We start from the raw sequence: 16,440 nt of genomic DNA on the forward strand, positions 1-16,440 counted from the left end.
CTGGACCTAACGGTCAGGGGTCCCTTTACCTTACCTCTCAGACTCTTGCCTGAAATCCATGGGCTGAATCCAGCAGGATCTTTTAGCAGGAAAGTCCTCTGAGACAGAGCTGCTACCAAAGTAAGACTCTGCTACTTGAGACGAACAGTCACACTGTGTATAAGGCAACTCTTCAGATGGCCCACAGTTACACCCCAGCCCACAAAGGACGTTTATCTGTGGAGCTTTGAAACCTGACTGGGTCTTGTAGATAAACCACCTGATAGGGCTAGGCTAACAATAAAATGGGGATAAGGAAAAGAGCCATTTATGCCATCTTGTGCTCCTTGGAGAAAGGGGAGGATATTAAATTGGTACTGCCCTTCACCACAAAGGTCCTAGGAGCACTCGGATGCAGTGCTTTTTTTCTAAAAAAAATAATGCTTAGGGGTACTCTCATTTTCCTAATCATATTGAAATGCTGCCCCTCAATGAGACCAAACTTAAGATTCACAAAATGTTTAGGGGTCTGCGTCCCCCTAGAAAAAAAGCACTGCTCAGATGTATTGTGGTTCATAGTGTCGGAACTTGCGTTCGGCCGAGCTGCTCCTGGTCGAGTCCTCCAACGGTGATTAACAACCTGAGCCTTTGATGATGCTCCAGGCACGTTCCCTCATTACGCAGAGTGTCCAAGCAGCAGCGAAGGACGAGAAATATGAGCTACATTGCTAAGAGTTTTATTTCTAACTATGCAGACAGAAAAGAAATATACATCCTCTGTCTGTGAAAGCAGAGAGGCAACTGGAACAAAGGAACAGGAAACCAGTAATAACAACATCCGTCTCCCGTGAGACTTCCAACAATCTGGAATCTCTGGAATGTAAACAGAGTCTTGTGACTCCAAGCACTGCACAGTGGCACAAACAGAAACCTAACACATAGCAGGGCCAGAACCACCCGTGTGACCCCAGACGGCGGGGGGGGGGGCTGATCCACCCTCTGCACACCCCAGTAGGCGACCAGTGGAGGAAGAGACTGCAAGGTGGTAGATTACCTGTTTTTCCACTAGCGGCAAAACGTCCCAGGCAGCCCTGACCAGACCGCAGCTACAAATTACTTCACGTTTGAATAGTCTCCCCTTTGCACCCCCTTGCCAATCAAACAATAAATGTGGGTCAGTACAGGGGGATGTTGATGAACATCGGACATGGGGTCACTTCTGGAGTAGAAAATCTAATTAGTTGTGGTAAGTGGCATAGTAAAGTAAAAGGACGCAGGTGGCGCTGTGGGTTAAACCAAGAGCCTAGGACTTGCCGATCAGAAGGTCGGCGGTTCGAATCCCCGCGGCGGGGTGAGCTCCTGTTGCTCGGTCCCTGCTCCTGCCAGCCTAGCAGTTCGAAAGCACATCAAAGTGCAAGTAGATAAATAGGTACCATTCCAGTGGGAAGGTAAATGGCGTTGCTGTGCGCTGCTCTGGTTCGCCAGAAGCGGCTTTTTTCATGCTGGCCACATGACCCGGAAGCTGTACACCGGCTCCGTCGGTCAATAAAGCGAGATGAGCGCTGCAACCCAGAGTCGGCCACGACTGGACCTAATGGTCAGGGGTTCCTTTACCTTTTAAAGTAAAAGGATTTATGACTTTCCACATCTAGGTCCAAAGGCCTCTCCCTACCCCTACCCCCAATATCTATCTATCTATCTATCTATCTATCTATCTATCTATCTATCTATCTAGTGTGATTATAATTTTGGGAGCTCTTTCTCAGAAGGTTTAAGGTATTCAACTGGAATGAGCATGCAGTGATGTCCGTTTCTGCCAAGTTTGCAGGATAGAAGGGAAAAGAGACCAGAACAAGTGCACAAGAATTAGCTCAGTTTAATCCATGTTGATCTATATGCAAAAGTCCCTCTTGCTGCTGCTGCTGCTGCTGCTGCTTATACCTTTTGGTGTTCATCCCTCGAAAACTCTGAGAAAGTTGGGGTATCTGATCTGGTTTTCACCATGGGAACAAAGGGCGATCAGCTGGAAGAGAAAAGGAAGGAGAGTCAAGTAGCTGAAAAATCTGGTAATATTACTGTTTCACTAGCAGGGGGCAGTTTGTAATATATCTGATATTCAAGAACAAATGCGGCTCCACAGTGGTGAGAAATAGTTTGTTGCCAACAGGAACCCTGAAAAGAGTGGGTCAGGCTAGTAGTGCAATTGCTTTGTATCCCCCCCCCCACACACACACAATCACCACAAATGAGGGCTGGAAAAACGGCACCTCCAAAAACCACTTAAATCCAAAGAGCTCACAACAATGTGGATACTGTAAAAAAAGTGAGTGAGCCACAGAGGGCAATTCAAGAGAAAAGGGCTGGTGTGGAAGGAACCCATATTCAAAAAAACCCAAGGGTCGCTACTTCTAATTTTCTAGGAGAAATTAGGCAAATGGCATCTGAGAAAACATGCAATACACCTCACCGAGTGAGGGACGCCCTCTCCTAAATTTATGCCAATTCTAATTACTGCAACTTGAATTGTCAACAGATCTAAGGCTAAGGACACTTCCAACATGGCAGCAAAGAGGAAGCTTTGTTCACTCATTATCTACTATTTATTTATTTATTTATTTTAAAAATAAAAGTACAGTGGTACCTCGGGTTAAGAACCTAAATTCGTTCTGGAGGTCTGTTCTTATCCTGAAACTGTTATGAACCTGAGGTACCACTTTAGGTAATGGGGCCTTCCGTTGCTGCCACGCGATTTCTGTTCTCATCCTGAAGCAAAGTTCTTAACCCGAGGTACTATTTCTGGGTTAGCAGAGTCTGTAACCTGAAGCGTCTGTAACCCGAGGTACCACTGTAACCCAAAGGTCATGAATTCTTTACTGTCACTGTTGATTTTGACTTGTTCCCAGGAAACTCGCACTGTACCAGAAGTACATTACAAATTCTTTTCAAGAAAGCAGTGCCACTATTTGCTCTTGTTTTATGATTCCCTCGCGGCCCCTGCTGCTGACCACGTTGCCTGCCCTTCTCCTAATGTCCTACGGTATGATGAAAACCGACTCGGAAGTGAGTGCCACTGAATTCATGAGGATACGTGGGCACCAGACAAGTGGTCAGGTTAGTGCAAATCCGCAAATCACTGCCGTGGCTTTCTTGGCAAAGTTCAGATGCTGTGACTATTCCTACTCCTCACCTTCTGGAAAAGAGGGTCATCAACAGGCACTTTGAATTGGTCACAGAGGGCACAGAATTCTTCTCTGCTGAGGAGCCCTGAGCCATCTTTGTCTTGCTGGAGGAACGCTGCCTGCATGTTGCTGTCTGGCAAGTAGTTATGTCTCCTCATGTGCTCCTGTATCTGCTCAGTCAGGGCATCCAGCTCCTGTTTGTCAGGCTCATCTGAAGCTAACCTACAAGGGGGGGGGGGGGAGGAACGTCTTTCACGAGTCGGCAAGTACGCCTCCTCCGTTGTGCACGAGCCCATCTGACTTGGCTACCATGATCTCGAAAGGCTTGCGTACAGATCATTAGGGCCGTCACCTTAAAGATGAACAGTCTTGGTTGTTCCTTATTCACCAGCCTGTTAGCGAAGCTGATTTAAAATTAGATAAATTTGCATACTGGCAAAACCTCAACGAAGACATTAAATTACTATTTAATAAATAAAATCTGCCAGAAAGTCCCCTCTTAAAAGTTTTGTTGTTGTTCTAACAGAAACGCAGCACCTTGCTCCTAACTCACAACCCCGCTGATTAATCTACTAAAATTTTAGTGAATCCACCTACAAGAGAAAATGATTAAGACTTGTGAATCATAAACACTGCTGTGACAAAATTTATCAGAATTCCGAGTAAGGTAGGGATTTCAGGTTCTATTTTGCAGCTAGACAAAGCTTTCTGTTTTCCCCGTGTTTTTTCTGGTTAAACTGCACAATTCCTAAAGTGGGAAGTTGCACCTTTGACTAACAAAGGTACACCAAGAGTAGCCAACTGTTTCCTATATTGGTTCATTGAAACAACTAGGACCAAATATTCTTATTTTCCTCCTAGATATTGTTTCTTTCCTCTACAATTTCCGATAGGTGTCACAATTTGAGACTGCAGGTGGAGAATTGCTCCCCAGCAACAAATAGCACATAGCTGCCAACATTTCCCCTTTTTAAAGGGAAATTCCCTTATTCCGAATAGGATTCCTCGCAAGAAAAGGGAAAAGTTGACAGCTATGCAAATAGCACCCTGCATGTAAAAAAGGGAAACCCCTCACCATTAGGGTAGAAAGGTTTAGCATGCACCCTTTAAGAGTATTCAAAATAAGACACGCACACCCTGGAAATGTTTGAATGGACATGATTAGAATTGATGGAAAACTAACATAAGCATATGAAGTGGAATGGACTCTCTCAGGGGTTGGACTGTTCTATGATTCATTTTAAATGCTCTAGTGAATCAGGCAAAATGCCCACCTAGACTAGCATCCCATTTCCCACAGCAACCAGTTGGATGCCTACAAGACGGGCCATGAATGAAAAAGCTCTCTCCCACTCTTACTCCCCAACAGCTAGTAAAGGAAGAGTAGCAGAGGCTCCCTGAGGATTTTCATGGTACTACCATAGTGTCCAAGGGACTGCTACAATGATTCCCTCCCCGTGGTGATAATGTAAGATGGGGACCTTAGTCTGCACAATGCATATAATGGCCTTAGGATGCGCATGGAAAGCATCACGCTAAGAAACATGGAATGAAGCTACCCAAGAAGAATCTAATGATGTCTGGAGAAGCGTTTGCATGGGTTTTCTTTAAAAGCCCACCTCTTTACTGCCTCAGCTGCTGCCTGGCGAGGTGCGAAGTGATCCCTCATGGACTGCACAACTGCTGGTGGGAAACTCTCCAAATTGCCTTCCATATACTTCAGGACAAATGAATCAGCATCTATGATGATGAACCTGTGGCTGAACACTGGAATGAAAGAAAAGGAAACCAGTGTTCACCATTAAGCACAGACGATCAAGCACTTTCTTTGAAGTGTCCAGTCCAGGGTGCCAAAGTTTTCATTTTTTCCTGCAGCTTGGCCGTCTCCTTCGCTCTGCAAAGCGGCCAGAGCAAAACTCAGAACAGAACCTTCCGTGCCTACAATCACCAGAGAGAAGAATGGTGCCCGGTTCTACAGCTCTCTGGCACGTCCTCTGCTGAGTTAAAACAAAGGATGGACTGGCAGCATTTTCTGCTTCCGTCTCGATTCCTTATTGCTTTGTTCTCCCTACAATGTAGAGGGTAATGCAAAAGGGGTCTGGAGGCCAGAGACCTGCTTGGCAGGGGGTTGGACTCGATGGCCCTTGTGGTCTATTCCAACTCTATGATTCTATGATTCTATGACCTTAAAGAACTCTGATTCTTCAGCAAAGGGTTCAGCAGTGCTTTAGCCAGCTTGTCAGTTCTGAGCTAGTTGGGTTTTAGCACTGTGCCTCACAAATGCAAGGGAAATTGGACAAAACGTTTCTAAACGGTCTATTATGACTTCAAGATTTATTATTCAACTGAATGCCAAGATATTGAGCGGCACAATAGCAAAGGCAGACTACATTCTGGATAGCTAACAAAGAAAACGCCAGCAACATTGCTGTTTTCTACATAAGAGTGTCCAATTTACTTACCTGCTGTCTTCTACTCACCTTCCACCATGGCTCCAATGGTGAAGTCAGCTGGCTCATAGTAAACAGGAATGTCTGTAGTGGACCCTGGCTTGCACACCCTGGTCTTGGCTAGGAATTTGCCTCCAATTCTTCCTGAATTGCGCATAGGTCGCTCATAGATGCTCATCATGTCGGTGGCGAGGCAATAGGAGAGCACAAAATGACGCTTACTGTCTTCAGGATTGGGCGATTCCTGCAGAGATTACATACAGAGATCACTGCACTGGGAGCAGCAACAGGCAGTGTGGCTGGGATGGCACCTTGCACCTGACCGCCCCCCAACTGTGCTGCAACCCCCACCACATCCCGTCTGTCTCTCCATCCTGGTATATAGCACAGCGCCACCACCCTGTTCGCTTCTGTCAGACAGAAAACAACTGAGCTGGCTAGAAATCTGCTTCCAATAAGCTAAGAACTCAGAAAGGCTCTTAAGAAGGCTCTGAAGCACTGGTTCCCAGCCTTTTTTTTTGCCATGCCTCACCTAAGCACCTCTAAAATCCTGATGCCCCCCTCCCTGTGACATATAATACTTATTATTCAAAAAGCGATCTCCTATTCACATGGAGAAAGTCTAAAAGGCCATTCATTGTTAATAACTCATTCTTGAATTGCCCCCCTTAAAAATCAAATTGCCCCCCTGTGGGAACCACGGCTCTAAAGGACGTGACAGGGCACATGAAATATACTCAGAGTCGCAAAGTGATTTCATGCTCTTTATTCAGCTCATAGTGGTGAGGAGGAATGAATGAAAGTCCCCTCAAAGTATCTGCTTTATATACATTATTTACACAATGGGCTGCACATGATTGGCTAATTCCGGAATTCTACTGTAAGCCAATCAGGTTGTGGATTCACTTCTATTTGGAGCATGATTGGGTAGTTCCTGCCAACCAATCATACTGCTGCATTGTTCTAGGACCAATCAGACTGCTGCATTCTGAATCCTATTGTTCTAGGACCAATCAGACTGCTGCAGTTTGGATCCTATTGTTCTAGGACCAATCAGACTGCTGCAGTTTGGATCCTATTCAACTCAGTACATAACAGCACATTTCTCACAGCCTGTTCCTGTAGAAAACAGGGTCACCATTTGTAAATTCAACCGCTGTCAACTCTGTTGTTTGTTAACGGTCTGTAGTTCTGATGCTCGACTTTGCTGAGAAGGTTGAGGATGCAATGAGGAAATTACTAAAGCAATACAGCAGGAATGTGTGCTACCTTTTATCACAGCCTCTCCTACTCTTTTCCTTCCTTCAATGCCTCCTTACTGTTATGCTGCAGTTTAAAACTCCTCAGCACAGGAAATTTTGCTTGGCTTTAAATGCCATGTACATTGATGAAGAAATAACATCACTAAACGGATACCCTGAGATGTTGAAAGCATCATGAAAAGGATTAACATTACGACTTAATGAGTAGATTGATCAATGGATGCTGCAATCCAAATGCCGTCTGCATCAAGACTGGGCAGCAGGGTGGATGTCCCTCCATGCAGCCCTGACGGACTCTGCTTGCAGAGTAATGCCAGCATCGCTCTGCTGGCATGGACCTCCCTCTCCCACCTGCTGAAGGGATCTCTGTGTGTGGCAGAGCATTCCAGGCTGGGAAGAGGCTGAGCTGGCTTCTGATCTACTGAGTCCTGAGCCCAGGGCACTGCCCTCACTTGTTGGCATCAGGCCCAATCTGGGACGGATCACAGAGCCATCTCCAGGCTGGCACAGTGACCTGCCTGTTCCCTTTTGCCCCAGCCAGCCAGCGAGCAGCAGCAGGACAGGTGAAGCAGTGTCCCCATGCCTCATTTAGGCTTCGCCCCTGCCCGAACACTCCTACTTTGGAAGTAATCTTCCATGCTACACAAAAATCCAACCATTTGGGGGTTTGAAAGATTGCCATTAGAGATGAGAACACCCAATCTCCAAAACCCATCCCTCCCTCCAGAAAGCACGTCAGGACATCTCACCATCCTAACTGCATAGCGCAACACTTTGCGGTCGTTCTCTAGCATCTTGAGAACGTTCTTCTTGGGTGCTTGAGGAATCAGACTGAAGCAGTTTTGGAGAGAGTCTTCAAGGAAACCAAAACCGTTGTATGGAGGGATTTCCTGCAGAGGAAAGAAGCCACAAATAATGAATTATAATGCAATGCTGTGGACTTCATTCACTTTGCACCTTCTGTTGTATCACCATTATCTTCCATTACAGCAGAGATGAAGGGGGGGGGGGGGGACAGTCCTCTGTCAATACCCTCTGAGGCGTCCCAGCTAACTTCATCCCCAAGTTTCTGCTGGTGTCAGATCTCTGGTGTTATGTCGGTTGGCAGACCATCCTTTGTAGAACTGAGCGCTCCCTGTCTGTCTTGGAGAGCTGATTTGAGTTTTATTGAGGGGAGCTAATGACAGCAGATGATCTCCCAACAGCTGTCAGTCAGTATCCCATTTTTGGAATGAGATACTTATTAGAGGTGGCTGCCCTCCAACTTAACGTGAAAATGCAGTTTGTCCAATTGAATTGGGGGGGGGGGGAGTGAGGATGTATCTCTGGTGTGCAGCCTTAGCAGAGCCCCTGTGAGGCTCCATCTTGAACCTACATATGGTTCAACATTGATGGGGGAAAGATGCATAATCATTTGGCTGCAGAGCTAATGCTAAGCTAACCACTAAAAAAGGACCAGAATGCTCTAGGAATGGTTGCTGTGGCTTGCCAAGACTCCGTAAGCAGAGAGGTGTTTGCATATGGCCCCTTACTCAGTTGAGTTTCCTTGCAAGCAAGCAGGGCAGGGACTGGAGCCTTAGCCTTGAGTCAAACACTGATCGCTCTTCCATCTTCCCCCTTCCTGCTCCCTGCCATTACCTGCTTGATTTCCTCCGGAGGTGGCTTCCTTACATCAACTGGATGGAAGTCAGTGATGCCAAACTTATCCTGATAAAACTGCCGCGTGAACTCATCACAATCATAGATGAAAAAAGAGCGCCCAAGGAGCGTAGTGGATTTGCCTACGGCAAAATCTTTAGCCGTGAACCATTCCAGGACCTCCTGATCAGAGATCTCCAGCACACAAGTTGGGAAGGGTCCTAGCGGAAGAAAGAGGGTTAGATGTGTCCTGCCTCCAATTACTCCTAAGGAAGGAGAGTATTCAGCTGTCGAAAGAAGGACAAACTACCGTATTTTTCACTCTATAAGACACACTTTTCCCCTCCTTAAAAGTAAGGGGAAATGTGTGTGCGTCTTATGGAGCGAATGCAGGCTGCACAGCTATCCCAGAAGCCAGAACAGCAAGAGGGATAGCTGTTTTCGCTGTGCGATTCAGAATATTTTTTCTTGTTTTCCTCCTCCAAAAATAGGTGCGTCTTATAGAGCGAAAAATACGGTATCTCCGGGGACAAACAGTCGCAATGGTGATAACACTGCAGCCTCAGTGCCTCAGTAATTTAAATGGGACAAGCAATTTTAAACAGATCAAAACCGATCATGCTTAAACTCTGGAAGTAATTTCCAAAGGATCTCAGAATGTATCATCAGGCAATATTTAGAAAACTAAAGAAAATGCAGCAAACATCCTTCAGAAAGACAAGAGTACATTTAGGACTTTAGACAGCAATGTGATCCAAACAGGACATTCAACTGGTATGGTGGATAACTGCTTTAACCCCATCGCATGCTAGAAGACCTGTCTAATTCTACCACATCTGTCTGAAAAAGGGCCCTCTCCCAGCCTCACACACACTTCTCATCCTGGCTACTGCCTGCCATAGATCAAGCTCCCACTTTCCCATATTAATGCCTTCAGGGCTGTTTTCCAGCCGGAAGAAGAAGAAGAGGAGTTTGGATTTGATATCCCGCCTTTCACTCCCTTTAAGGAGTCTCAGAGCGGCTCACATTCTCCTTTCCCTTCCTCCCCCACAACAAACACTCTGTGAGGTGAGTGGGGCTGAGAGACTTCAGAGAAGTGTGACTGGCCCAAGGTCACCCAGCAGCTGCATGTGGAGGAGCGGAGACGCGAACCCGGTTCCCCAGATTACGAGACTACCGCTCTTAACCACTACACCACACTGGAGCTAACCAGAGCTCAGTTCCAGCACCATTGCCATTCTAAGAGAACAAAGGAGAAGTTCCAGCACCTCCTTTTCTAGAAAAATAGCACTGAATGCGTTCCTGGTATACAAAATGTTAATGGGATTCACACTGCACCCAAATACTCTTGCTTGCACACATACCTTCTGCACACCAATTTTTCCAGTTAGGTATTCCTTTTACACATCAACCCTAAAAGATAAAGCACAGGTGCCCTTTACCTTTCTTCTCTGCAAGCTTTTTGGGCAGGTGCTGGCGTCTTATCAGCACAGGGAAGGGGTCTCTGCCGTCATTCCGCTCATGCACCTCCCGGACCTCCACGGTGTCGTCTGCCAAGTAGTAGTGGATGATGAAACGCCGGTTCTCACCAAACATGCTCTCGGTATCATCCCACATGGCATAGAAGCGAAGGACCTGTAAGGCACAGGAGGGGCCAGAACTCAGGGTGAGGAAGAACAGACTTTGCCCAGCCTCCACTGAATCTCAGCCTCCACTGAAAAAGGCCCTAAGAAAAAGATGCAGTCAGAGGAGGCAGTCTTAAATGATGATGATGAAGATGAAGAAGAAGATGATGATGATGAAGAAGAATTTATTTGTACCCCAGCTTTTCCCCTGGCGGGGCTCAAAGGCAGCTTACAGATAAAAACCAAGTATTGCTAAAAATACAGGGAAAACAACAATTAAAACACAATTAAACATTAATAGAATTAAAACTACATGCATATAAGAATCTGTTTAAAACATGCTGAATTGGATTTAGATGGTCTGACTTAGTACAAGGCAGCCGTGTAAATCATATGAGAATGCCAGTAATAAGCCCAAGTTCTAAATAAAGGGAGGGAGAGAGGGAGGAAAGGAGGAAGGGGGAAAGAAAGAAAGAAAGAAAGAAAGAAAGAAAGAAAGAAAGAAAGAAAGAAAGAAGCAGAGTCTCTGTTTCATACAGGCACATTATTATAATTATAATTATTATTCAGACTGCCTTTATAGTGTTTAATCTTCTCCTGTTTTAATTGTTTTGTTTACTTGTTTTATTGATTGCTATTTTCTTGATTTTATCATAGGAGGCTAGTTTGCTGCTTTGAATTTAGGGTGTATTATTACTATTACTATTACTACTACTACTACTACTAGTAGTAGTAGTAGTAGTATTAATCATCATCATTATTATATAGAAAGGTGTGTGAGAAAGAATCTGAAATAGAACAAACCAGAGACTCACCTTCTTGTCAAAGGCCAAAAACTGCTTGAGTTGGTCGAAATCTGAGGGTGTGACATATGTGCGCAGAGGCATCTTACGCAGCTCTGTGTAAGGGTCAAAAATCATTCTCTCCGGAGGGTTCAGTTCTATTCCCTGGCTCTCCAGAAAAGTCTAGGAAAAGACAGCCATGTCATTAATACCAGGCTAAAGACAGCAAGGAACTGCAGAACAGCAAAGGGGCTTCGATTTACAAAATCTCCATCCAAGGGGCAGTTTAAGCCAAGACAAGGAAGTCATAAGTCTCTTAATTTCACCAGCCAGAAACATCATGACTAGACACTGGAAGGACCTATCAGGAGTGAACACAGACAGACCACTGGTATCAAAATGTATGGGGAAGTTGACCAACAAACTTAAACTAGCACAGGGACAAACAAAGGAGGATGACTTCACCCCGGTGTGGTTCCTGTTCATCACACAGCACAACACGACAACAGCATACAAATCAGTGTGGCTTAACAGACCCGACAACCTGTCTCCCCAAACACATACAAACAAACCAACAAACCAACAAACCACATTGCAATCAACAGAACACAATCAACCAAGCTCAGGAACCCCCTGATCTATCACAATATCGACAAAAACTAAAAATATATATAAACAAGGACCTACTCACGGGATGCTGACCCAACCCCCTACCATAGGCATGGCCAAACTTGGCCCTCCAGCTGTTTTGGGACTACAACTCCCATCATCCCTAGCTAACAGGACCAGTGGTCAGGCATGATGGGAACTGTAGTCCCAAAACAGCTGGAGGGCCAAGTTTGGCCATGCTTGCCCTCCCACTAACACTAGGCAACAGAATGAAAGAACAATACAACTCCCCACCTATCCCCCCCACTCATTTCCCCCCAACTGCAAGATGTCTATAACAAAAGTGTCTCCCTAAATGTAAATGACCTGTGAAAAAGAATCTATGAATTGAAAGGGGAGACAAAAGACGTACGTTTCCCTCTCTGTTTTGTAACACGTCTATTGCAATACTGCAATTGACTCATTTCCTACTTTCCCCCCAGTCAGTTCTGGAAATTAGCGGCCCAGGTCCAGTACCTGGGTGAAGGCATCACAATCAACGATCCGGAAGGTCTTGCCATAGATAGTGATGTTGATTCCTCTGTTCAGGTCTTTCCAATGATAATGGTCCCCACGATCGTTCTTGGGCAGACGTTGGCGTTTGATGAACTTGCCCTGGGGAATCCCAGAGTTTTCCACAATGGGCTCCATGACAGACATGCTATCGTCTTCCAGGTAATAATAAATGCCCACTTGGCGGATGCGGAAGTGCTCTTCTGTAGATATGGGGACATCTTCCTGAAAGTAACCGTCAAACTTCAGCACCTGCGGGGAAAAGAGCCCCATGAGACACAAGGCATTTATTTCATGGTAAAATCGCAGGAGACACCCTTGCAGAAGAATGTGTCGTTTTAGGAGGTGAAACTTAATTTTTGCAAATTTCTTTAGCGAAGGTTCTTAAAAATATGTTTTTGAGTGCTATTCTTTTTGTGCTTGGACAACATTTAGCTTGGTAAGTCTACATTTGATGGAGAAGAACATAAACTGCTTTGGGGAAACCAAAGAATTTAAATGTTACCTTCTCAGAATACCAGGTAATGCTAAATAAGTAATAATAATAATAATATTAATATATAATATAACTGCAAATACTTGGCAATCTTTTTTAAGAAAAAAAATTGAAACTTTTCAACATACAATACAATAAAAAACAAACTAATCTAGGTAAAAAGAAAACAACCAAAAAATAAAAAGGAAAAGGGAGAAGGCAAAGCTCTCTGTCAGAGCTGGATCTTAACCCTTGTCTCACACACAAGGAGGTGGAACATCCAAGCTCTTATACATGATATAACTGCAAGTTTTTGGCACTTACTTCTATCCAGTTTTGCACACATTTTGCCTTAACTAAATTATTTTACAAAACTAACATATTAATGTAACCAAAATATCTTTTGGATTCCCAAGTCATGGTACAACTATTTTAGCAACCCTGGTTTTGGGAATTTGAAAGATAAAAAATTCAGTGCGCCCTTCTCTTGCAGGGAGCGGATCCTGTGAGAGCGGGAGCACATGGGGACATGCTAAACCCAGGAGGAATAAAAGGATTTGGTGTCTCTGGAAACAGGAGGAAAGCTCCATCCAACATGAGACCAATGGCAGCAACTAGCTGCCCAATGGTCTCCATTCCCTTAATCCTATGAAAATAGGTCAGGTGGGCCTAAGATGTGACCCTGAGGTTAAATGTCTTTTGACCAAGAGGAATTTGGAGAAAATAAAACAAGAACTTTCTTTCCTCAGCCCAAGTGATCCTGGAGAATGAGCTTCTTTGGGATGCAATTATAGGGTATACTGAATTAATTATACTGTTTATATTGATATGAGCTGCCTTAAGGTTTAATGAGAAAGGTTGTCTATAAGTGTAGAAACGTTTTAATAAATTAACTGCTAGATACCAACAATAAACATCTAATCAGTCTTTAATTGTTGCTGAGAAGGCATGCCTGTACTTTCATATTATTAAAGTGGTTTGTTCAGACAACACCTAATACTATGGACAATCCCAATTTGCATTCTACCTGGATATTGATCAAAAATTAGTACCTCAGAAAACAGGTACTGATTTTCTCATAAAAGCATATAATTTTATCATCTGCATGGTGTGAAGAAAACCACATTTTCTCACCAGCTGTTTTTTTGCTCTGTGGAGGTTAATTCCAGACTTAAACTAACTACACACCATAGATTTAAAGCACTTAATTTCTCCAAATAAACAGGGTAAAACTGCGGTTTACCCCTCTCAGAACTGAAATTCCCAGCACCCATAAAAAAAATACAATTTCTGGGATACTTTTGGGGGGCATCACATGCTTTAAATGCATAGGGTCCTCTTGAGAGAGAAAAAACAGCTGGGAAGAGGTGATTTGGGGAAGGACACATGGGCAGAAAGAACTTGCCCTTAGTAAACTTTAAATTCTCCTCCTCCGCTGGACTGGGATTCAGCTGTGACTCAGTTCTGACACAAAACTCTGACACCTGCACACCTAGATTAGTCCACACAGCACAGTTCTGAAAACAGAAACATGAATATGCTCATCAGTTCTCTTGCCATCATTAATCTCTTCCAACTATTCGGACTTCTAGCTTCTAGGAGAACTCTTAGGACACTGAAACAGCATGGTTTCTAAGCAAAGAATTTCTTTTTCAAGCCAGGCTTTAGTTGTCTTTTGCCAAAGACTTACTTGAAAATAATGTCCTTTAAAATCAGTCGTTCCCTGAGCTTCCCAACAGACACTTTTCCAGGACTAGGCATTTCTGAAATGAGATGTTTTTGAACAATACCTTTTTGTCAAAAGCCACATGGGCTGGGATGAAGTCTGAAGGTGGGGCTTGCTTGGCTTGGCCGTAGGTCAAAGTGGGTCTCTTGTTGGCCAGTTCATCCAGTTCAGCTGGGGACAACTGGTTGACATGCAGCCGTTGGCCACCGATCCCTGTGGTTGGAAGCCGCTTAAACGCAAAGCCATTCTTGTAACCCAAGGTCTGAGAGCGATGAAAGGCAGTTTTCTAAGGGAAGAAAGAAAACCAAGAGTCGGATGCGGGGCAGATCACTGTCATTGGTGAGCAAAGGTGCATAATGTACAGCGGCTGGGGGCGGGAACACCCTGTGTAGTGGGATAGGGTCAGAGCACACGCCGTGATCCCTGGCATGAAATTGTGGGAGATGAATGAGTTCTCCAGTTCCCAGCTGTGAAATGTTGGCAGCCAGGCAGCCGGGAGACGGGGGGAAGGATTTTGTGCCTCAAAAATGCCAGGCAGACCTGTTGGATGTCTTGAAAAGTTGCTTATTTATAGGAGGTCCCTTTGAACGCTCTAGTAAAGAATGATCGGGATCCATTCCAGGGATATGGAGTTGTCCCTAAGGCATGCCACTCTCCCAAACACAAAAACAATCCTCTCCCTCTCAAACTTTAAATCGCTTCAACCTTCTTCTTCCACAATCTGAATGTCACCCCCTGTCCCAATGTGTGGCTTCCTCTACTACTTACATTATTTTTATTTATTAAATTTGTTAGTCACTTTATCTTGCCCAAGGCAACCCAGAGCAGACTGCAAACAAACAACCCTCGCACATAGATACATTCATGACCAGTGGGAGAGAAGGAAATACAATACAAACACCCTTTTGGGTTTTCTGGTCAGGGATCCATGGGGAGGGTGGATGTTTCTGAAGAGGCCTGGATATCTGGCTTTGCATAGCGGAGAGAGGAGACGGTGGAATATGCAGAGGGTTGGATGCCCTGTTCCAGGGACGGTGGAGAACTTGGTTCGAATCCCCGCGACGGGGTGAGCGCCCGTTGCTCGGTCCCTGCTCCTGCCCACCTAGCAGTTCGAAAGCACATCAAAGTGCAAGTAGATAAACAGGTACCACTCCGGTGGGAAGGTAAACAGCATTTCTGTGCGCTGCCCTGGTTCGCCAGGCTTAGTCATGGTGGCCACATGACCCGGAAGCTGTACGCCGGCTCCCTCGGCCAATAAAGCAAGATGAGCGCCACAACCCCAGAGTCGGCCACGACTGGACCTAATGGTCAGGGGTCTCTTTACCTTTAGGTCCATAAAATACCATAAAGCATAAACAGTCATACCTCGGGGTTGAAGCAGCAGTGGGATGAATATTTTCGGGTTGCGCTCCGCGGTGACCCAAAAGTAACGGCGCGCGTTACTTGCGGGTTTCTCCACTCGCGCATGCGCAGATGCTCAAAATGGCATCACGCGCATGCGCAGAAGTGGTGAAACACGACCCGCGCATGCGCAGACGCGTCTTACGTTTACTTCAAGATGCGAACGGGGCTCTGGAACGGATCCCGTTCGTATCCAGAGGTACCACTGTATTCAACACAGAAAAACACGACAATTGGTTGTTGACAAAGGACAGCTGGACATATAAAGAACCCCGTTACCTCCAGCAGCTTAGGGCCCCATCCCACCTCGATCCGGCCCTGGGGCCCGGCATTCAGCCCACCCGCTCCGCGCAAAGACCCTCCTTCCGCGGGGCGAGCGGGGCGCAGTCAGCGGCGCTTTCTCCGCCCCGCGTCCCGGGGAAGGAGCGCGGCTCCGGGGCCGGCGGGGCGCCTGTGCTCACCGTGGGGTCCCGGAACGACGAGCCCGGCAGGAGGGGCAGCCCTTGCACCGGCTGGGAGCTCATGGCGCCGAGCGGCGGCTCCCTTCCCCGTTCGCAGCCGGGCAACGCGCGCGTTTCCTCGGCGACCGGCGACGCGCCGAGATGGAGCGCCCTTCCTTGCGCGCGCTTTGCGCAGCCCCTCCTCCTCCGCCGGCTTCCCGCTCCCTCCCAGCAAAAAAAGTCGTGCGCTTCTTGCATTTCCTAGAATTAGAGTCGGCCCCCTCCAGTACGTTGGGGCGGGGGGGACTCGGAAGAGACCTCG

General features: G+C 45.9%; 1 protein-coding gene across 3 annotated transcripts; it reads right to left on the reverse strand.

Moving 5' to 3' along the window:
• Positions 1-700: 700 nt before the first annotated feature.
• Positions 701-16,321, reverse strand: EFHC1 (EF-hand domain containing 1). 3 transcript variants are annotated; one of them, XM_077926560.1, is made up of 11 exons: positions 16,140-16,321; positions 14,342-14,563; positions 12,041-12,328; positions 10,949-11,098; positions 9,951-10,143; positions 8,509-8,729; positions 7,620-7,760; positions 5,639-5,852; positions 4,778-4,925; positions 3,167-3,380; positions 701-2,002 (listed from the first exon to the last, which is right to left on the reverse strand). In XM_077926560.1, exons 1-11 carry the CDS (start codon positions 16,200-16,202, stop codon positions 1,931-1,933), a joined length of 1,926 nt encoding a protein of 641 aa, XP_077782686.1. In that variant the 5' UTR covers positions 16,203-16,321; the 3' UTR covers positions 701-1,930. The 3 variants fall into 3 exon arrangements, with proteins under 3 accessions (XP_077782686.1, XP_077782685.1, XP_077782687.1); XM_077926559.1 differs by lacking the exon at positions 16,140-16,321 and adding an exon at positions 15,643-15,775; XM_077926561.1 differs by lacking the exons at positions 3,167-3,380; positions 16,140-16,321 and adding an exon at positions 15,643-15,774.
• Between the last annotated feature and the right edge of the window lie 119 nt (positions 16,322-16,440).

Source organism: Podarcis muralis, chromosome 3 (assembly GCF_964188315.1).
Source record: "Podarcis muralis chromosome 3, rPodMur119.hap1.1, whole genome shotgun sequence".
NCBI lineage: Eukaryota > Metazoa > Chordata > Lepidosauria > Squamata > Lacertidae > Podarcis > Podarcis muralis.

Coding starts and splice junctions, on each gene's coding strand:
- EFHC1 (XM_077926559.1), bottom strand. CDS start 15,744: ATGCGCGAGTGGAGAAACCCGCAAGTAACGCGCGCCGTTACTTTTGGG. Junction 12,329..14,341: donor ATGTGGCTTTTGACAAAAAG/GTATTGTTCAAA, acceptor TTTTCCCCGCAG/GTGCTGAAGTTTGACGGTTA. Junction 10,144..10,948: donor TTTTGGCCTTTGACAAGAAG/GTGAGTCTCTGG, acceptor TGTGCCTTACAG/GTCCTTCGCTTCTATGCCAT.